Below are 22,202 nucleotides of genomic sequence, written 5' to 3' on the forward strand. Positions count from 1 at the left end.
TGCAATATTTTCATGGGTTATACAAGTATTAATTAGTAAGCCAGGCAACCTGCCTCATTTTCCTGATGAAATAAGTTTGGTTGTGGAAAAATCTTTTAGAATATCCTTGGGACAAAAGTGAAACAGTTTCTAAAAGATAACACCTTCCATGTGGGAAGCCAGTGGCTCTGATTAACAAATGGTGGGATCTTCCATCTCCACACAACTTGAACCAAACAAATTGCCAGTTTCTCTAGTATTCAAATAGTCTTGTTTAAAAACTCATGTTTAAATGATCTGTTTCTCCACTGTGCTGGTAGGGCCCATATCCTGCTCATTTTGCCACTGTGGATACAGACTTTCATTATCCTTTCTGTGCTTACTTGTGCATTATTTTCCAGAAGATTAGGTGTCTTGTGCCTTGTTGATGTGTTTCAAAGGAGTTCTTTGTCCCACTGTTTATTAAACTTAAAGGCTTGATTCCTGGGAACTGGTTCTTCAGCTGGAGATTTCCCTTTCTTATTCTAGAATGAGATATTCCTGGGAAGTTTTTGCATGAAAATCCTCTTACCAAAACCTAGGGAAGTTTTTTTCTCCTAACTCAACTCTTTTTTTGGCTGCTGTATAACTGCAGTTTACTGGTCTCTGTCAAATCCACTGCCCTGGAATGTATTGCACTCTCAGTTGGCTTTAGGGACAGACAAGCCACATGATGGTCTTTATGTCTTAATGCTGACACTCACTGGCCTGTACCTCTTATGCTCTTAAATTCTTTGTATTGCCCTGCTGTATTTTGGGTTCATGTCTTTTAGCAGTGGCAGATAAAGAGAGAAGCCACAGAAATGTTTATGATTTTTATTGAATTAAGGTGCTTTGGAGAGCAGCATTAATCTACAGTTCAGTGAAGCAGCAAAAAGATGAAATACTCCCTGCAGAGTTTTCCTTTGTAAATAGAGCCTTGCATTAAGCTGCTGTGAACTGGCTTGCTTTCAGATTTCTGAATGCACTGGTTTTGTCCTCATTAGTGATTATAGCTGAGGGTAATAACACTGGAATTATCCTTAATCAGAAACAACAATAAGGCTTGATGATGTGGGGATGTGATGTGATGTGCTGTGGGAGTGCATGTCCTTGACCTCCAGCCTCAGGCCTGACTCACCACTGCTCGGCCAACATATGGATGCCTTAAAATGGGAAATGACAGTGGCAGCCTTTGGTCCCTTCTCTGGAGTCACTGCTGGGACAGTGACTGGGCAATGAAGAGGGAATGACTTAAACTAAATTGGCTTAAACTAAAGAGTTAGACACAGTGGTAAAAAATGTTCTTTTATCCCTTGTTCTTGTTTGACTTTATTTACTTTGGATGATCTGGCTGAGAGATCAGTATAGAAAATGTGCATTTGGATACCTCAGTACAGTCACCTGGTTTATGAGTGACTTTGGTCAAATCACTTCACCCTTCCATGCTCCACTTTTGCTATACTGTCTCTATTTAAATGTGAGCTGATAGTGGAATTGCTAGAGTGAATGGCTCTTCATTGATGTATTTATTTATTAAATTTTATTTTTCTTTTAACTGAATTTTTTATTTTTCATTAAAAAGCAGAGGAATTGTCTTGGAAGATTACTCACAGGAGAAAAAGAAAAATAATAATACATTTTTCTGGCCTCCTAAACCTGAAAAATTATGTGATGTCCAAGCACTGCAGAGTTTATTGTTGGTCTTTTCAGTTTTTTTCCACTGTAGATGTTTTCCTCCATTCCATTTTTTTCCATTCTATTTTTCCATAGAATAATAATTTTCATATCCTGTAATAGTTTTGTGGGACAAAAAAAATTCTATTGCTCTTCTCTTTTTTCTTCTTAGGTGCAAAAGCCTAGAAGGAAAATGCTCTGCTGTTCTTAGTGTGAGATCCCTGATTACAAATGTCTTTAGTCTGGAATAAACATGACTTTCATTTCAGCCTAAGCTATATTGCAGATTGAAACTGCTTCTAAACTCTGAGTACATATAATGGACAGATTTGGGTGGTGTTGGTTTAAAGGCATGTTGTGTGAGCCACAAACAAGAGAGCAGCATGTGTCTGTCTGGCTCCCTGTAGGATTTAATTTTTTGGTTGGTTCCACTGTTTGGGAATATTGACTTTTATGAAAGCCTCCCCTGTGCAGATTTTTGATGTACAGGGTGATGTTAGTTTAGCATTTACATTAATTCCCTGAAATGTCTTTTCACTTGGAGGAGGAGGAGGCTTCAAAGCCAGACCTAGCTCTTAGTACAGTTTACAGCGGTGCTAGTTAGCACAGGACTGGGTAATTATGCTGTTTTTTCTGGATCCTTTGGGAGGTTGGGTGTGTCTGGGAAGGAAGATCATCTTTTTTATTAATCTCTTTTCCTTCTCCCCTTCCTCTTCTCTAGTAAATTGGTAGCCAGATTTATTTCCTTTATACTCTGCCTACCCACATAATTGACAGAAAGAAATAAAAGGAGAAAAACCATAAAACTTCCTTGTTAAATCCATGTTATTTCCAAGAAAAAAAAATTGTAGCTGATTCATTTTGAAGACTTGAACTGTAACTTATTTTTTATTTTTCTCCTTTGTATTGGCAGGAAAAGGAACTTTAACATGCCTCGTAGCCCCACATCAAGTGAAGATGAAATGGCACAAAGCTTCTCTGACTATTCTGTTGAGTCTGAATCAGACAGCTCCAAAGAAGAAACTATTTATGACACAATTAGAGCAACTGCAGAAAAGCCAAGCAGCAGAATGGAAGATAGTCAGAGCAACACTTTAGTGATTCGAATTATCATACCTGACCTGCAGCAAACGGTAAGGCAGAGTGCACTTCAGTTAAACAAAGTGAAATTAATGATTAGCTTTGCTGGCCTCAATCTGTTACCTTTTCTTACTTTATTTTTTGACATATTACAGACAAAATTAATGTTTTATTTTAGTGTCTATGCTTTGTACCCCAGTGGTTTATTTGACTGGTTGCCTCAACTGAAGTCACCATTCCTTCCAAGAGAGTGGATTTAATGTGTTAACCTCATGAAAGCCATGTTCATAAAACAAAATATCTCTCTGATCTGCATTCACAGATTTTGGGTAAAAGAAAGAGACTTAGGAATCCATAATCTCATCAGAAGATGAAGAATGAATCGAAAAATTACGTATTTTATACATATATATATGGCTTTTCTAGTCCTCTCCTCATAAGTTTGTGATTGACATAAGACTGGGGTCCTGCAAGGGGTCATCAATTTGTCTTTCTTTACTATATTTATTGTCTTCCTCTGTCACCCTGCCACCCAAAAAACATTCCTTTTAGAAAGCTTCTAGCTTTTACAGTGTAAAGACGAGGAAAGAAAAGCACAATAAAGCTTTCCTTCCTCCTTTGCTGCTGTGCCTTTACTACAGGGTATAGTAAAGTGTGTTTCTGTACCTTCCACCCAGAGAAACCCAACAAGTGCTGTTATAGGAATAACAGTGTCATGCTGGAAAAGATCTTGGGAGAGACTGATTCCACCTAGAACACTATTTGTCCAAGTTTGTCATTAATTATCTGAATTTCCCTGGTCTCCTTGAATGCTGCTGTTCGGATTTTCACTGGTGGCACCAGTCTTTTGAAATTTCCAAGATGATCCATTTTATGGATGTGAGCCATATACATCACTCTGTGCTGACATGTAAGAGCTACATCATGCCCTGCTGCCATCGAAGATCTATCTCAGATGAAACTCTTCCTTTTTTCTTAATTAAGTTCATTTTTAGAGTGATAGAGATGAGCTGGCTGCAGCCTGACAGGGAAGAGCTGTTTTGACAGTGTTCCCTCAGGTATGGTTCTGGAGGTCTTTTTTGATGATCTTACCAGCTTGCTCTGTCTGTGACCCTATCAAATGAACAGATCCATGGAAATGGAAGGGAAATACTAGCTTTTCTTGCTACATTTCCTCTGCTGTTAAAACCACAGGGAATATAGTAGCTTCCGGAAGCTCTCTTATTTAATTTCTCTGGTTTTTAGATCAAGAAGTTATTTATTGACACTATCAAGACAATTTTTAAATTAATTTTATCATTTTTTCATTTTTATTGCTTTGCTTTTTGTATTTCTTTTTCCTTTTCAATAAACTTTTCATGAAAAGTAACTGAATCATTTTAAGCAGTTCTAAAGCAACTGATGTATTTCTTATTTATCAGCCCACAAACTCGTTGTGCAGGAAAGGGAAACCTGGATTCAGGTTAGCAAACAGGAGTATTGGTGGATTAAATGTAGCAGAGCAAACTGTGGAGAACACCAGAGTTTGAGCTGTTGTATAGCTACAAGCCAGAGCAAACATAGGCCCCATTTCCTGTATAATTATAATTAATTTAACATACGAGGTGTTTAAAATTAGTCTGTTTAATCAAAGGAGTATGAAATAACATAATTTAGTTTTCTGCTTTTTTTGATTTTTAGGGAGTATAATCAAGACTATATTTGTTCTAAGGAAGACAAGTTTAGGGGTTTAGATAAAATTCAGCCCACTGGGGAGTTTTAAAGCCTTAGCCCAACTTCCAGAGTGCTCGTCTGAAGTGGCTGTGGTACAAACTGCCTTTATTTCACTCCAAGTATGAGATAAGCACCAAGCACCATGAGTAGGATGTGCTGCCATGGAAAACTTTATAAATTACCTCACATTGGAGGAAGTCTGTCTTGTTGCTCTTTTATTCTCCTTTGAAACTTAGAAGACAATGTGAACCTTGACAACTTCATACAGAGCCCTTAAGAACAATTGCTTTTCAGTTCTTATATAATTTTTTTTTTTGTCTCCTTCTTAGTTCAGATGATAAGCCAATTTACTAAAACACTACTTGGTAGAAATGGTAATTTCTTATTGCATCTGTGCATGACCTGTATTCAAGTAAGTATCATCCTTCTCATATGAGGGGGAAAATATTTAAGTGAGAGACTGAAAGATTTCCTGAGCTCAGTAAAACTCCTGAGAGAATGGAGAGCATGGAAAGCCCTCCATGGTCTCAAGGAGAGAGGATAAAAAGGCTGTATTATCTGGCATATATTATTTGGTGTGAATCCAGGCCCAGTCATCTTTTATCCATTTCGTTTTCCAGCCCATGTAGGAACAAATCCCAACTGATGCTGCCTATATGTGAAATCAGTCTGGCTCTTCAGGAGCTGTTGTCAAGAAAATCTTCTTTAGCTTGAAACTCTGACAGCAATGGTGTTTTGTGCTTAGAATGGCTCTTTGCCACAGACACTGAGAACAGTTCTGTCAGCCAGTTGTTTTAAGGAATGTTTTCATCATTTTATTGTCAACACATGGCGTTTGTTCCACTCTTTTGTTTTACCCTGTACTTATGTGCTTCCTCTGGGTTATGTTTAAAGTCAAAATGCTCACATCTATAAATTTTATTAAATTCTGAGGCTGAGGTGGGTTTGGGTCTACTGAAGACTTCTCTGAGATACTTTCTGTCCATCTGTTCTGCTGTTCCACTGCAATAATGAGCATTTACTGATTCCTCCTTCCCCTGGCTTTTGGAGTTTTTAAAATTATATTGGACTTTCCATGCAACATGTTGTTTGGTACATGGCAGTTTGGTATAGCAAGATCTTAAGTTGGAGCCACGTTTTGATGTTCTGTTTCTGTATTGCTTTTTATACTTTTGTATCCTTTCTTTACTTTTTTATTTGTTGGTTTTAAGGATTAAGAATCTTTTCCTTTACTGCTTTTGCTTCTCCAATAAAACACTTTGTTTACTTTGTGCAGTTTTTACCTTAAAAAAGTAGGAGCCCAGTTGTCACAACAGCAGTTTGAATCCCATTTTTCCTTGGAATGCCTCCATTTTTACTTATTTCCAGTCTGTGCTGCCTCATAGATACACTCCAGGTTTTCTTTTGCAACTTTTCCCAGAATTCTTCTGTATCCTACTTTGTGCCTGATTGTTCCTTGCTGCTTTCTGTTTGCTCTTCCTTGTTTTTATCTTCAGTTTGATAAAAGAAGCATTTTGCTGCTGATATCTGTTCACATGCCCTTGATCTGGGCAGGTGATCTGCTGACAGCCTGGTCAGACTGGTTTTTCTGACCTGTTCCCTCATGAGTTCTGTGTTTCCTGAGTTCAGTCTGATAAAGGAGAGCAGTGTTCCATGAGAGAATCAAGCCGAACACAGCACAAACCAAAATGAGGGACTTGCTCCCTTTTATTTCTGTGATGCCTAACTCTCATTTGTGTTTCCCACTTTTCAGCTGTCACATCTTCAATATCAACATCTCCAGCTGAAAGGAATAACTCATATTTTGATATCCTGGCAATCATATTTTTGGAGACAGCTGTACAAACCATTGTCCCTCAGTAACAGCGCAGTTTGTGTGATTGACAGCTGAGCAGAAAGATGTGTTTGCTGATTGATTTTAAGCAGATAAATATTATCCCTCAGACATTCTGTGTAATGAGCATTATTCCTGCTGAATTAATATCTTCCCTTCAGCTCGGGGAGTTATATTTTCCCTGGCTTCCCATCCTACCCTTCACTCAGTGATGTGTTCTCACCAGTGTGCAGGAATGCAAGATTATAATTGACCGTGTCTCCTGCGGTCCAAGGAGCTTTCACATCCCAAACACAGGCCTTGCATCTCAGCAGCCAGTGCTGACATGCTGTCTTGCTGCTACACTTGCATTTTGAGGGGCCTGGTGTGGTTTTGACAGTAACTTTGAGCCACTCTGGGTTTTGTTGTTTGGTTTTTTTTTGCCTGGTCTTCATGGTTTTTTACAGTGAATGTATCTGTCAGTGCAAAACATCTTTGTTTCATGTTTCTGTAATTTCTTGTCACTAAACTATCCCTATTCTTTAATTGTTTTTTCTTGTCATTGAAGATTAGAAAAAGTTGTCCATTTTTTGACTCTGCTGCTGCCTCCTTTCCTTGTGGTCACCACAACATGTGTGCCTAATGAATTGTTCCTTATTTCATAACTAGAGCAGCCTGTGTGTAGGTCCTGCTGTGATTCAGCTGATGTTTCCTCAGAGTACAGAGTGTGGCAGTAAGTAATGACTTGCCTGCAGGATAGAAGGGGTGGCTGTGGTGCTCCCTGCCTGGAGGGCTGCCAGGAGGACACAGAAGCAGCACAGTGGAGTAGTTCCAGGGACAGGCTGATTGAAAATGCACCTTATGCAGCATCTGAGTGTTCCTTTTTATCCTCTTGGGCAGCACCTGCCTCTGTGAGATTGGTAACAGCTCCACTTCTATCCTGCCTGGCTTCATGGAAAGCATAAATAATCACTTTTCTCACTAGTTTCACTTTTCTCAGTGTAAAATATTTTGGTAGCAAAAAATTCTCCTGTTATTGATTTACTTTTTACATAACTGATCTTATTTAATTTTAAATTGCTATTGGGATCAGCTTTTTTTTACAATAAGTCCACTTTTGTTTCTTATGAATCACTACAACAGCTGGGGCTCTCACTGAATTAGTTTGTGAAATATTTCCCTGCCACCAAGAGCAGAGTACACAAGAATAGACTGAACAAAACTGAACATGTTGGATTCTCCAGGTGCATTAAAAACCAGCAGACTTAATTAAATTGTGATCAGAAGTAACTGCTTTGTATTTTTAAAATCAAAACAGTGTCATACAAGTCCAAAATTAGTTTGTTTCATGTAAGAAAGACTTTCTTGGGAGAAAAACGTTATCTTTCCATTTGAATACCACTCATTGTAATCTTTCAGGATGTGTGGATAATGTGTGGATAACGTTAGAAGTTAAGCTCATTATGCACCTTGTAACTGACAGTTTTGCTGAAAAGTGCTGATGTTTGAGTCTGAATCTTGTACTGAAGTTTGAATCCATGTAGGAGTCATGGGGCAAGTGAGGTTCAGAAGGAACACAGGGATTTCAAACATTTTAGCCTTGCTGCTCAGTCAATACTGTAACTGCTGGGGTGTTTGGGAAGGAAAATACTTGTTATAATCTACTTTGTGTCCCTCTCTCCTTCCCTTCAATATATAAAACCCCCCAAACTTTTCACAAAACATCTTGAAATATAAAATAAGTGAGGAAAATGAAAGCTGTTTCCTAGCCAGCCTTACTTGTGACAAAGTCTAACATATCTCTTTATATTGAAGACTGTAAAGGATTAAAGCAGAAACAGCATTGTGTGTTCAGGATGCGCACCAGAGGTACCAAATTGCTTTCTAGGCATTGCCATCTGCTGGTACCTTGGAATCAGTGACTGCAGTGTAGGCAAAATCCCTAAACTCCTCAAGTCCCTGAATTCCAGCTTGGTAAGAAGCAGAGAACTGGAAAATTTTGTCAAGGTTTTCAAGGTGTTTGCTTCACATTGTATCATTCCTCCCATAAACTTACCCTCAGATAAATGTAGCTAAAAGGGAAGTAGAATTCTTGCCTGGATAACATTTTTTTTGGTGGATTTGATATTAGAACAGGCAAGAATCAAGTGGATAGTTAAACACTTTGTAACATCTGTTTTGAACAGGTTTTCCGTGAAGATGGTCTCTCTCTGAGGAAGGATATGTGTGTTCCCTGATGTTTGTGGAAGGACTTGAAATGCTCTGTGTTTTCACAGTACTTGTGCATTGGGTATTATCAATTCTCATCTGAAGTAGAATTATTGTTCAGCAATGTTTTGTCCTGGAATTTGTATATTTATTGTGTATATTCCTAATTATTCATGACATTTGTGAATTTCAGAATGTAAGATGCTGTTTAAATTTTTTTTTCACTAATTGGGTTCCTTAAAATAATTTCTCTTTGCAGAAATGCATTCGATTTAACCCAGAAGCTTCAGTGTGGATTGCAAAGCAGCGGATTTTGTGCACTTTGAACCAGAGTTTGAAAGATGTCCTGAATTATGGACTGTTCCAGCCTGCAAGCAATGGGAGAGATGGGAAGTTTTTGGATGAGGAGCGACTTCTAAGGGAATACCCACAGCCAGTCAATAAAGGAGTTCCTTCACTCGAGGTATTTTTAGATCTAACATCTGAAGCATTTATATTCTGATACAAACTGTGCAGAACGCTGTATTTGAGCTGTCTGCATGCACCTGAATTGCATGTGGAAAATGCTTATCAGCAAGTCTGAGCTCGAACCCTCGCTCACAGAAGTGCTGGCAATCCCTTCTTGTGGAGCTGGTCCATCCCCAAAAAGTTGCAAAGGGTCAGCCGTTCTGGGACAGTGGATTTTGGAGTTTTCCTTTGCTGAGGACACAGGATATGGATGTTATTCAGTGATTTAATGAAGCAATATAAGGTTCTAGGTGAAGCTGTTGGATCTGTGATTAGATTTGCAATAGCAGTGTAGCAGTTGTTGGATAACCAGCCTTTGTTTTCTCCCAAAGAGAACTTTCTGTCTCAGTGAAGTCTTTTAACCCCCATCTAGTTCCCTCTGTGCCATCCTTCAGAGTGCACAGGTTGTCTCTGTCTGTCTCCTGAGAAAGCAGTAAGGGAGGAGAGGGTGTGTACTGGGATTTCCCCCTCTCTCTTGCTCCTGCAGTTGGGGATAAGCTGGACAGAACTTTTATGGCAGTGAACAAACTTGAAGCAGAGCCAGACCATGCCATATAGCAGCAAACTGGGGCATGAAACTGGCATTTAATTAATTTTGTTATTGCCTGTATGGTGGCAGATCAACCATTAATAATGTGCAGTTAATAAACTTACTCCACTATAACACAAATCCAAGAGAAAAGAGCCAGGGTTCTGAGGCTTCAGGTCTTCCCTTTTCTAGGAGTTTATTTCAGAGTTTCAGTCAGTGATGACCACATTACAGCTGTAAGCAAGTTAAACACTTAGACACTTTATTTGGTTCTGACATTTTTCATGAGTAATTGAGGTGTTACAAGTGATCTTGTGGAAAACTGGTGTTAGAGCTTCATTCAGTGCAGTCCCTTGTCCAACAAAAAGGCTGCATTCCTGGAATTCTGCATGGGACAATGAAAGAATGGTAAATTATAGCTCTGGAAACCCCCATGACTTTTGCTACAGATCTTGCTACTGCACCCAAGCTGCTCAGGATGAAATGTGACTGAGTTTCAGCTAAAAAGGCAATCCTCAAAACCTCATTCACAAAGCCAGTCCTGTTAAACATCAGGAGAACTATTCCCATGTGGAAGTTCTTCTTACTCTGACTAAGGGATTTTCAGGTATCCTTTTCTTTTGTTTTTGTATTTCAGAAATTCTAAGCTGCAATTTTGAAATCGATATTTTTAAATTTAACATGCCTTCCCAGCTCTTTCTGCCTGAGACTATAAATGAAATGCACAGAAATCCTTGGGGAAAAGCTCTTTTCAGTGTAATTCTTGATAATTTCTGTAGATTCTAGAGGCTGATCTCATTTCCTACACACCTCCACTGATCTCAGTGTATTTGTACAAGATATGAATTTTGCTTAAATGATGTAAAGCTATATGAAATACTGAGCCTATTTCTAAATTTTTTTAAATTTTGCCTACATTTACCTTCACTGTGGATGATACTTCCTGGTAAGGTCAGAAAATGATATTATGAGTTTCAAGTTTTTAAGTTTTAAAATTTCTTCTTCTTTTCCTCCCTTAGTTTCGCTACAAGAAAAGAGTGTACAAACAGTTCAACCTTGATGAAAAGCAGCTGGCCAAGCTACACACCAAGGTATCCCAATTTCCTGCAAGTGTTAGCAATTACCTACAGTGGGTGTTGACATCAGTTGACAGAATGCTTGATTTTTAGTGTAAATTTTATTTTTGAAATCAGAGGACGATTAATTTTTCACTCTTTGTTTCAGACCAATTTGAAAAAATTTATGGATCATGTCCACCATCTCTCTGTGGAAAAAATTACCAAGATGTTGGACCGAGGACTGGATCCAAACTATCATGACTTAGAAAGCGGAGGTAAGAACAACAAAACTAAGCAGCATAAAGGAGTACCTTGAGTTAGTTAAACTTAAATTGATTAACAGGGTGAATCTCACACATTCCTTCACAACTCTGAGCCAGTGGAATCTGTATGGCTTTACTGTCATAAATTTTGTCGATAATTTTATGCTCTTCTTTGAACAGTATTTTTAACCTTATTTTATAAAGTAACTTTATTTGTTAATTTTGCTCACCTTTTTCAAAGCACACCATATTCTCTTCCTTAGAAACACCCCTGACTTTGGCAGCTCAGCTTGACAATACAGTAGAAGTGATAAAAGCCCTGAAAAATGGAGGAGCACATTTAGACTTCAGAGCCAAAGATGGAATGACAGCTCTGCACAAAGCAGCCAGAGCCAAGAATCAAGTAGCCCTCAAGGTAAACGTTTTCAGGAGCAAATTATGTGTTATCTTATTTTAAAAAAAATTAATAAAGGAGACTGTTTTCAGTTAATTACTGTATTGTCCTCCATGGATCCTTTAAGATGTACTTGTTCTAGTGCTTTCTTGTGGCTTTCAAATCTTAACATTTGCTTTCAGTAATGAGTTTTTATTTTTTATTTGATATTTTTTTATTTTATATATTATTGAATTTTTTAATTTCTGATTTATCTTTTCCTGGTAGGAAGGCAAGCGGTGAAATTTGAGCTTATTCATTGATATACTGAGATCTATCTGAGGAAATAGGAATAACATTATTGTCACTTACCTCTTTGAAAGCAGCTTCCAGTGGCATGGATTGCACATTATGCCTTTACACAGTGTCTTCTGTTTTCTTACGTATTTTAACAGGTATTTTTAAATCACACTGATGGTCTTGATTAAATCTTAGGTTTATGGCTTCTGCTTATTCCCTTTTGACAGATACTCAAATTGCATGACATTTTAAAATATAAAGCACCTTGAAACTGAAGAGGTGAATGTGTTGCAAAGGTGATGCAGCATTTTCAGAGCTGCCATTTTTGAACTTAGTGAGAAGATGGAAACTGGACATTACACTCCTTTCTGTGCCATCCCCATAGATTCCTTTAGATACTAATTCTTCCGAGGTCTTCTTGCTTAACTTAGTCTGTGCTGTGGCCTGTTCTTACCAGCTGATAAATAGGTGAGCAAAAAATGTTGTGTCAAGTATCAACTATATACATATTTTCTCAGGTATTTTTTTAGGTAAAGACCCTTTCCAGGTGGAAGTCCCTCCCAAATCTATTTTTCACAGTCTGTGATTGCTTTCAGACCCTTTTAGAGCTGGGAGCATCTCCCAACTATAAGGACAGCTGTGGCCTGACCCCTCTGTACCACACAGCCATGGTGGGAGGGGACCCTTTCTGCTGTGAGCTCTTACTCCATGAACATGCTACAGTCAGCTGCAAGGATGAAAATGGATGGCAAGAAATTCATCAGGTAGGAAAGATTTGCTTTTTGTTGGACTTGCATGAGGAAATGTGCCATGGTTGTTCTAGGGTTAAGCACTATTTTGAAGTCCCTGCACATTCAAGTATGAAATGTCTTCCCTCTTCTATTTTGCTTTTTATACTTCTTTTTATCTATTCACTTTGCATCCTGCTGTGGTGACTTTGAAGTAGAAAACTGTTCCAGTGGTGTTCCGTAACTTTGAAATCCTTTGGTTACTGTGGATTTTGGTGCAGAAATTGCACATATTTATGTCATGGACTCTTGGAAATTTAGATTCCTGTTCGTGGCACTTCAGTAGGAAAATGTAGCTCATTCTTTTGGTTAGATGGCAGTGTCAGTGTCCTTGGTAATGCTCCTTGTGTGTTTGTCAGGGTGCTTTCCCCTTGTCTCTGCTGAACTTTACAGGAAGATTTGAGTTCAGGATCCTGCTGCTGGGATGCCTCAGCCTCTCACTGTCCACTCCAAAAACGCCTGAATGTTACCCAGCAGTGTAAAAATGCTTTATTGATTTCCCTTTGCATAGTGATAAACTCAGTAACAGTCCCAATGTCATTGCAGCTACTTTGTCATTTCTCTGTATGGATGAGTTTGGATAATTACAAAAATTGGAACTGCTGTAGTATGAGATAAATAAAGGTACAAGTAATCAGCCTTACAGGTCTGCCTGGGTCATCTGGACTCACTTTATTTTCTGTGCACTATTCTTTAGTACACAGATTTTTTTTTCTTCTTTTCTTGGAAAGAAATGGGAGGTGACTTTGGCACCCACATTTGGGCAGGAATCTGAGCTTTTTCACTAAGTGGGTCCAGGTCAAAGTTGTTTGGATCTACCTCTAGAGTAGGGGAAAATAAAGGAATTATTTTGTTACTATATTTTCTGAGGAGTGGAAAAAATGGATTGTCTTGATCAAAGCATTATCCCATCTGGACTCCCTGAAAACACAGAGAAAATGTCCCTATTTTTAAACCCCAGCCTCATGCACATAAACTTATTATTTCTCTTAATGAAATAGAGCTTTCCAAACCACCTGTGTTGGTTGTAATCCTAAACAAATAAAAGTTTACACCTCAGTTAGTAACCATCTGTTTTGACTAATCAATAATTCAAGCATTCCTCAATGAATTAAGAAGGATGGGGATTTAATTTGTGCACTGAGAAGTTCACTTAATTTTTCTCTTCCAAACTGTAAATCCAAGCCAGGAGTGTCAGTCTGTACCTCCCACTGAATTCAGGAGTGATGAGGTACTTCAGAAAGACTGAATGGATTTCTATATCATATATCTGTATCTCTTACCTTAAATTCTGATTTATGTAGGAATGATGCTGATCTGGGATACCACAAAGTTCAAAACATTAGAAATTGGGACTTGCTTGGTCAGTGGGTCATAGAGAAGAAGGAAGTCAGGTAAAAGAGGCTGAGGACTAGAAGTACTGTGTTTTTTCAAAGCTTATTTGCTAATTAGGAAGGTTTCTAATTTATATGAATCTTCTTCATAGAGGCTTATTTCCTAAAATTCAGGGTCTAATTTTTATTTGTGTGACAGATAAAGTAATTCTTGAAGATTTTCCCCTGTTTTGGAGCAGTGCCCTGTGTATGCTGTGTGTCTGCTTGACATCACAGAACCAAGAAGATTTACTTGGATTTTGGCCAGATTTTCCTTCCAAGGCCTGTAAGCAGTTTGGGAAAAATCTCTGGCAGTCTGATCATCTTCAGTGCCATCTGGTGGGCAGCATTCTGGAGTGTAGCAGGACAAAAAACTTGTTACATTTGACTCATGAACATTAGTGGATAAAAAGTTTCAAAGGCAGTGTTTTCTTGATCTCTTAAGCTGCCATTCCCAAATAAATCAGATGGTTAAACTCAAGCACAGTACTGCTATACTTGAAGTGCCCACATTGGAGCTGGTGCAGGAATGCTCATCTGGGTGTCTGTGCTCCCATCAGAGAACCAGGTGTGGTTCTAAAAATTAGATCCTCAGTAAAAAACAGCATCTTCTCTGCTGAAAATCTTTCCCTGGAAGTCTTGCCTAGGATGTGTAATAACCAAAATATTGATGCATCCCTGCCCAGGCTTGCAGGTATGGACACGTCCAACACCTGGAGCACCTCCTGTTCTACGGTGCTGACATGTGTGCGCAGAATGCCTCAGGGAACACAGCCCTGCACATCTGTGCCCTCTACAACCAGGTAAGAGCCCCTGCTGGCCCCCTGCAGGGACAGAAATGCCTCCAGCAGGAGCTGGCAGCTCATGGAATCCCAGGATGGGTTGGTTTGGAAGGGAACTTGAAAATCATCCAGTTCCAGTCTCCTTCCACCACACCTCATTGCTCCAATCCCTGTCCAACCTAGCCTTGTACATTCCAGGGATGGGCCATCCACAACTTCCCCAGTGCCTCACCACCCTTTCCAGGGAGGAATTCTTTCCCAATATCTGAAATAAACCTGCTCTCTTTCAATTTGAAGCCATTATCTTTCATCCTATCACTACATTATTTTATATGCAATGAAGTGCTTCAGGTTTTAAAAAGTGGTCTTAGAAACTGGAAAGAACATAATTAAAATTATTTTCTTGGTGTTTCATTCACTGATTACAAATAAGGCTGCTCATTGTAGGTAGCAAGAGTATGGATATTAGAAAAGAAAACATCATGCTTTACCAGCTTTTTTTGGTTTGATTAATATATAAATATTTGTCTCCTATACAGAATTTACTGTTGTTATTCTATAATTTAATTTGGAATTAAATAAGATAGAGCTGTAAAATAATGTAGAAACAGCTCTATACAGAAGATACTGGATTCTTTGCTGTTTACAACTTGTGTAGTCATTTACAAGTAGTAGAACCTTTTGATTTGATAGCATTTTATACTCTCTTTGCAGGGATGGGATGGGGAGGGAGTAAGTTTAACAACTGTGTTAAAATTCAGCAAATAAAATATTACATTGAATCTGGAAAGCATGAGATGTGACTGTAAACAGTGAAACATCTGTTAAAGCATCTGCTTCTTAATTAATCACCATCTTAGTTTTTTTTTTTCTAAAGTCTTGTCAAGACAGATTCCTCAATTAGGTCTGAAATACTCTCAGCTTAAAAAAAAACCCCAAAAAACAGGATCACACACTTTTAGCAAAGGTTATGCAGTATGAGGTGGGAATTAGAGTAGTCCCATAGAATGACAGTGTTTTTCATGCAGAGATGAGATGTGTTTTCCTAACCTTAGTAGAAGAAGTTATTCTGCAGGAGACTTAGAGATTCTGTCTGAAACTGCATCTACAAATTTTCAAATATTTACACAATCACTAAGCTTGGCTTGGTGAACAGAACTTTAACATCTTCTACCTGCACTGCCGTCCTTCTGTTTTCCTTCATCCAGTGTATGTGGAAATTAAAAGTTTCCCTCGGGGTGCTGTGAACCTGTGCTGATTTTGCCAGTGCTCTTTGTTTTCTATGGAAAGTTGTTACTGGTTCACGTGGAAGGAGCGGTGCTGCCTCTTCCAGCGGGAGAGGAGAGCAGTATCCTTGTTACCTCCAGATTCCTGCAGATGGAGTCGTTACCCGTTTGATCTTCCAGTCTTCCCTGGGGAATTTTCCTGGTTTACTTTCTGAAGTTGGTAAATTTGTTTTCCTGAATGTCAGAGAAGTCCTGATCTGAATAAACTCTTGGTTTTGAAAGTTACTCCATGGCCAATTAGTAAGTCTGTTTTTTGCTGGAAAGAAATGTGCCCCCTTTCACTGGGAGGATTGGATCTGAGACGAAAGCTGTTGTAGTATTAAAATTGAATATAATCTAACAGATGGGGAGGAAAGAAAAAGGAGCAAACATGAAGTTAAGAATGCTTCTGTTTGTTTCAAAAGACTAAAAATAAATTAAAAAAAAATTAAAATGCAGTACTTAACCCAAATAAATTTTCTTGGATTTTTTTTAATGTTGAACAGCTTTTTGATGGATTTTGGCAAAACTTTTCTAATCACAACCATTTAGTTAATAAATCCCTTTGCATGTTTTTGTTACACTGCAGAAAGCTCAGTTAAATTTGTACAGTTTTTAAATGTATAATTCTTTTAGTGTTGTAATATTGGATGATTTATTCTGATAAACAAATGAATAATCACCCAATAAATACAGTATGTTTTTCAATGTAATTATTTATATTCTCAAGTTCTTGATTAAAATTGGGCATTGATCAATTGCTTAGAGATAGAGAGAAAGCAACTAAAGTGCAGATTGCAGTGCAGGCAAATGAGGCTATCTGAGTTAATTGTATATCATTAAAAATTATAATCTAAGAAATAATTGTTAATTTACCATCTTGATCTATTCTGTTGTTTTTCAGTTGAGGAAAAGGTAGGATAACCTCCTTTCCAGATGCACTTGGGGCAGCCCTGTGATGGGGAGACTTAATGGGACCAAGAATCTACTGTGGGGAATTACAAAACACAACAGAAATTGTTTTTCAATCATAATCTCTGCAAATTAATTTGTGACTCAGAGTCTAGTAAATGAGCTTCATTTCTGTCATTAAAATACCTAAATTATGCACTTTGTCTTTTCTGACTGCAAATTTACTGTTCAAAGTGAAAGGTAGCACATCCAAATACTTCATTAGATAGAGCTCTATAACACTTCAAGACATCCCAGAAAGCACAACAAAATGAAGAACAATATTTAAGACAAGGAACTATAAAACCCTTTGGAAATGTGAATTGATTTGCATAAGACCCTAAGATGAACATCAAAGATGACAAGTAAGAAGAGTCCTTACAGGAATCATCAAAAATTCTGATAATCCACTCAGAACCTCCAAGAATTTCCACCAGATTGTGGTCAGTTGTATTTAACAGCCATGTTAAGCAATAATTTAACCAATGCACTGTACTGGCCCAAAAGAAATTGTTTTTAAGGGATTTCCTTTGCAGATTTTCTCAGTTTGGAGGGCCTGAAGCCAAATTTTCCTCTTTTTGCTGTAACTGCTAGCATTTTTTAGGGGAAAAGAAAGGCAATAAGGCTGCTCAGTGCAGTGTGTATAGACAGATCAAATAATTTCATGTGTACTATAAAAAAAATAATGCATTTAATATTGAGGATAGGTTGGAAAAAAGTCCCTAACAAAATAAGTGGTAAAACTGCTTTGTTTAATTTTTAGCAGCAGGGAAGGATATAATTCATCCCAGTTCTGTTAACAGTACTGTTTTTCCTATAAAACAGGCAAAGAACCCATATGAGAGTCAAATTTGTGCAAATATGGAACTATGTCAGTACAGGTGCTTTAAAGTTTAATAAGACATTTACTTCTTGCATTCCTGCATGTTTCTTGACACTTGCCTAGTGTTTCTAATACATTGCAAAGCACCTGAAGCCCTGTCATTTTAAAAATGCTGTTTTAACAATTTAAGTTCTCAGCTACTTTATTTGGTTTATTTTTCAATCATGAAGATATAGACCAAACACCTCATAACCTCTTAGCAGTCACAGTCTCTTAAGAGCTAAAGGATCCTTATGAACAAGTTTCCTTTTCCATCATTTTCAGGAGAGCTGTGCAAGGGTGCTGCTATTCCGAGGAGCCAACAAGGAGATCAAGAATTACAACAGCCAGTCTCCATTTCAGGTAAAAAGGAAATACCTCTTCCCCCTGAAATATTGTGAAGAAAACATCATGTGAACTTGGGTTTGGGGAGAAGTCACACCATGCAAGGCTGAACACAGGTGTGGAGTGAGTGAGTAAAAACTTTGGGTTTTATCTAATTCACTAAGTGAAGATGTTCTGGAATAATTAGAAATGAGAGGAAAACACCCTCTGGTGACACAGTTAATGAGTTTGAGACTTCTGTGAGCTGTTGGTGACAAAAGATGAAATCCTTGGTGTTCTGCAGTCAAATGTGCCTTGCTTTGTGCTGATCTCCAGTCCCATGTAAGACAGATCCAAGATCCCTGTAAGAGTGATCCAGGGATTGTCTGGCCACTTTAGTTTGCTTGGCCTTTCTTGATTTAGCCAAAAAGAAGCTTCTCCTTCCGTGGATGTAAGGCCAAAGGGCTGGGCTAAGTTTCAGAGATGTGATTGACTCAATACACCATCAGCGTTAGATGCTGAAGCTGCCTTCTATTATCTCCAAAAGAAAATGGAAGTCTTGCTTCGGATTAGTCAAAATTTTGTCCCCATTTTCTGATATGAAAGCAATCTCAGTAAGCTTAATAAAAAATTCAAATGGAAGAGAATTGTTTGTCCAAAGGGTTGTCAGGTATGGCTGACAACCTCAAGCCCTTATTTCTGAAGCAGGCTTAATTAGCCTGGATGTCAGAGAAACATTCCTAATGCAAAGTGACATGTGAGAAATAGGGATGGAAACTGTAATTAAAAAAAAACCGCAAACAACAAAACAACAAAAACCAGAAGAATTTTTTCAAGTTAGAAAATTTTGTGTTTCTGGAAGAATGATGGCACAGTGCCATTAACAGGAACTGTGCCATGGTGAAATAGGAGTGGGCCATTTCCACAAACCTGGGAGTTTTTCAACTAAAAGAAATCCTGATTTATCTTTCCTTGGTGTGTCTTCCCCATTACCTTTTTGACCCACTTTGGATAATGCTGGCAGAGGATTCAAAGAACAGTGCTTTGACAAGTGAAACAGTTGGAATTTTTGCTGGATCCATGTGGGTCTCTGAGTTAACTCCTCCAAATTTGCATGTAGTTACATGGCTTTCAAAAAGAACCTCAGCCAAATATTTCTGTATCTATTTAATTCCCTCCATATTTTGAAGGTTTTCTGGGCCTAAGTTGTGCATCTCAAGAGCTTAAGAGTTCTGCTTGCAAATCCCAGCCAGATTGTTGTTTACTTTTGGGACCATTTTCCTCAAATTGGGGAAATGGTGCATTAATAATTTAATTTTAGGCACCATTTTCAGACTGCTAATAATTTTCCATGTAAATATATGCTAAGCACAAATTCACTAAATACTGGCTAATACTTTTCTCTGTACCTCAGAATTATGAAGTGATCAAAAAAATGGAGCAAGAGAAAACCCTAATTATGGGAGGGATGTGTTCCAGGGTAATCTCTTGGATTAGATTAATTTGTTACTTGATGTCTTTGAGGTTAACTTTCTTTTTTGGTTTAGGATTTTGGGGGGAGGGTAAATGTCACACAGAAGAGTTTTCATTTGTCTTCCTCTTTGTGCTGACAGCTCCAATATTCTTGTTCTTGCTCTTTGAAGAGAAAAAGGTGCAGGGAATGAAGAAAAAGTTCAATTTTATCCTAGTGGAGTGAATAGAGGAAACCCTGATGCCAGCACTGCAATAAAGCAGCCTTAGAATTAATTCTTTGCCATCTGTCTGTTGCTGACCCAGTCGATCAAACACCACAAGTGGAGCTGTTATAAAATTATGCAGAATCCCCTTGAGTTAATAGGATTTTGCATACTAAAAATGTTTGCTCATGTAATCAGCAGGCAGGAACATCGAGGCATCTCATATGTACATAATGAGAGTGGTTGTAGCTGCAGCATCTATTCCTTTGAGTCACCTCCATTATGTCCCATTCTCAACAACCTAAAAGGATGATTCTTTGGAGTTGCTGCTTGGAAAATGGATGATATGAAAGCTGTGTTATTCTGTAGAAACAACAGGATCCACACATAGAGAAATCTGTGTGCTATTTTCAAGGCCTGCCAAAGCTTTGTTTCTTTTGATGAAAATGAGTGGCAGAGTTTGTATCAGGTATCAGTGTCCAATGAATGTGGTGCAACTTTGCCACCAAAAGAATAAATGTGCACGTGCTCACGTCTCACTAAATCACACTGTTTGTTAAAGCAAGCATAGATACAACAGATTGCAGGAAGGAAAACTAATCTGGGCTGAATTCTGTGCCACTTAATTCAGGGATCCCACACCATGCACACCTGAGATCTGGGTGTCCTTTTTGCCTTTTCAGAGTCCAGCAGAGTTAGTGTCGGAATGACATTACGAGGTGTCGAGGACACAAGAAAGCTTGTCTGTATTTTCCAGTTAAGTATCTAACCCTGCAGTAGCTGCCTCTGCAGGGATGTGTTTTGTCCTGACCCATTCCAGGGGTGCATCAAGTCAGCAATCAGTGTTGGGTACAGCTGATGTCACCCATTGCTGGATGTCTGCAGAACATGGGGTCAGCAGAAATTTTCCTGTATTTTAATTTTAGTAATTTGAGGTGAGATGAAACCTGTGCCACATCGTTATAATACATTGCCAGTTCTGTTTATTAATCACTTACTCAGCTCATCTTGGCTGGGCCATGCAGTTTATTAGTTTCTATTTCATTAGTGAAATCTTCAGAAATATCCTTTCAGAAAATCCATGGTATCCCATCACTGTCCAAGCTACTTGGTTTTCCACATAGTTCTTGTGCTTCTAGGTTAATGTAAAATAATTCATTGCCTATCTAGCAAATATTAATCCAATAGCTAAGAAATCTGTGTTTTGCAGTGTTTACAAGCTGTTGAAATGAAGTGTAAGTTAAAATGAACATACACCTTATTTATCAGGTCTTTTTATTTTAGTGTTCAGCAGCTCCCTATGAATAATTCAAGTGGGCAATAAAGCACTATTTTAGCTAATAGTGCTAATAATTAGTCAATGTTTTTAGAACAGATATGTTTGAATGTACAGAGCAGCTATTCTAAGGTGGCATTTAGTGCCACCTTTCAACAGTGAGTTGTACCTGAGAATGGTTTGTGTCTCAGGCATCCTTAATGATTTGCCTTTGCTGTCCCAGACCAGCCTGGATAATCCATGTGCCTACATCCCATGGATTGCAGGAGGAGCAGCAATCTTCCAGCTGCACTGCAGGTAGAATTGCTCCTTTCAGTGTGTTGGCCCTGCCTCTATTTTCAATTGCTCACACTTTACTTTTTGCCAGATTTGAATAATTTGAACTGAAATTTTCCATGCCTGGCATCTCTGTTGTTCAGAAAAACAAAATGATTCAGCTCTTTTGGAGTCTGGGTGAGGGAAAACATGTGTTGTTTTCCTCACACTGAAAAACTCAGCTGACCCACCCCTCCTTGTCCTCTCTCTCCCGTTGTGTTATGTTGTGGTGTTTAGTTTTATTTTCTTTAATTGCCCTGTGTGCTGATCTCCACGTTAATAACCTGGCAGTGGGAACTGGTTTCCAGACTGACTCAGACACAGGGGTTCCAAAACCAGGAGTAGGAACTAAACCCATGGATTTGGAAGCTCAGCTGTCTGGGAGGAAAACACACTACTGGGCATATCCAGCACCTCACTAGAATGGCTTCCCAAAGCCTAGTTTAGATTTAGGTTATTGGCATTTTTAGTTGCAAAGGACAAAAAGTTCTTCTGAGTTTTGTGTGTCTGGGTTTTTTTTCTGGGTTTTTTTTTTTTTTTTTTTTTTGGTGTTGTTTTTGGGACTTTTTGTTTTGTTTTTGTTTAGTCTTTTTTTGTTTGGAAAGAAGTGAAAACTAATTTTAAACCCAAAATCTTTATCAGCTGCCTCAGAAAGAAATCTTATAAATTAAATATATTAAATATAAATTAAATATAAAATAATGCCTACTGTCATGGTGATAAAATATGGAACTGTTGTGTTCATGGAGCAAATGAATTACAGAAAGACTTTGCTTTTTCCATGTATTTATTTCCATCCCAATTTCTTTCCTGAAGCACCTGTGTGAACAATGAATCACTGAATATTGGATATAGTTGAGAAAAAATGCAGCTATGAGTTCATGATGCATTCTGCCTTTAGTCAGACTTTAAGCTTTTTCCAGCTTTTCTTCTGATTTCAGTCAAATAATGGAACATATTTGTACTTTAAAAACAAAATCTATAGAAGTGACCATTCCAGAACAAACTATGGATTTTTTCTTTAAAAATCAAAAGACATGAGTCTGTATATATGTAGGCACACTCAGCACAA

The 22,202-nt window shown here is 38.2% G+C and overlaps 1 protein-coding gene across 2 annotated transcripts in view; it reads left to right on the top strand.

Annotated features, from left to right (window-relative positions):
• SHANK2 (SH3 and multiple ankyrin repeat domains 2) overlaps positions 1-22,202 on the top strand; it is a 276,475-nt gene that overhangs the window by 29,129 nt on the left and 225,144 nt on the right. For both annotated transcript variants that reach the window (XM_015631014.3, XM_015631015.3), the window contains exons 4-11: positions 2,588-2,807; positions 8,748-8,951; positions 10,544-10,615; positions 10,749-10,857; positions 11,109-11,260; positions 12,115-12,282; positions 14,366-14,482; positions 17,825-17,902. In XM_015631014.3, the coding sequence (XP_015486500.1) occupies positions 2,604-2,807; positions 8,748-8,951; positions 10,544-10,615; positions 10,749-10,857; positions 11,109-11,260; positions 12,115-12,282; positions 14,366-14,482; positions 17,825-17,902 (1,104 nt within the window). In that variant the 5' untranslated portion in view covers positions 2,588-2,603. The remainder of the gene's footprint in view (positions 1-2,587; positions 2,808-8,747; positions 8,952-10,543; positions 10,616-10,748; positions 10,858-11,108; positions 11,261-12,114; positions 12,283-14,365; positions 14,483-17,824; positions 17,903-22,202) is intronic.

Source organism: Parus major, chromosome 5 (genome assembly GCF_001522545.3).
Source record: "Parus major isolate Abel chromosome 5, Parus_major1.1, whole genome shotgun sequence".
Classification (NCBI taxonomy): domain Eukaryota; kingdom Metazoa; phylum Chordata; class Aves; order Passeriformes; family Paridae; genus Parus; species Parus major.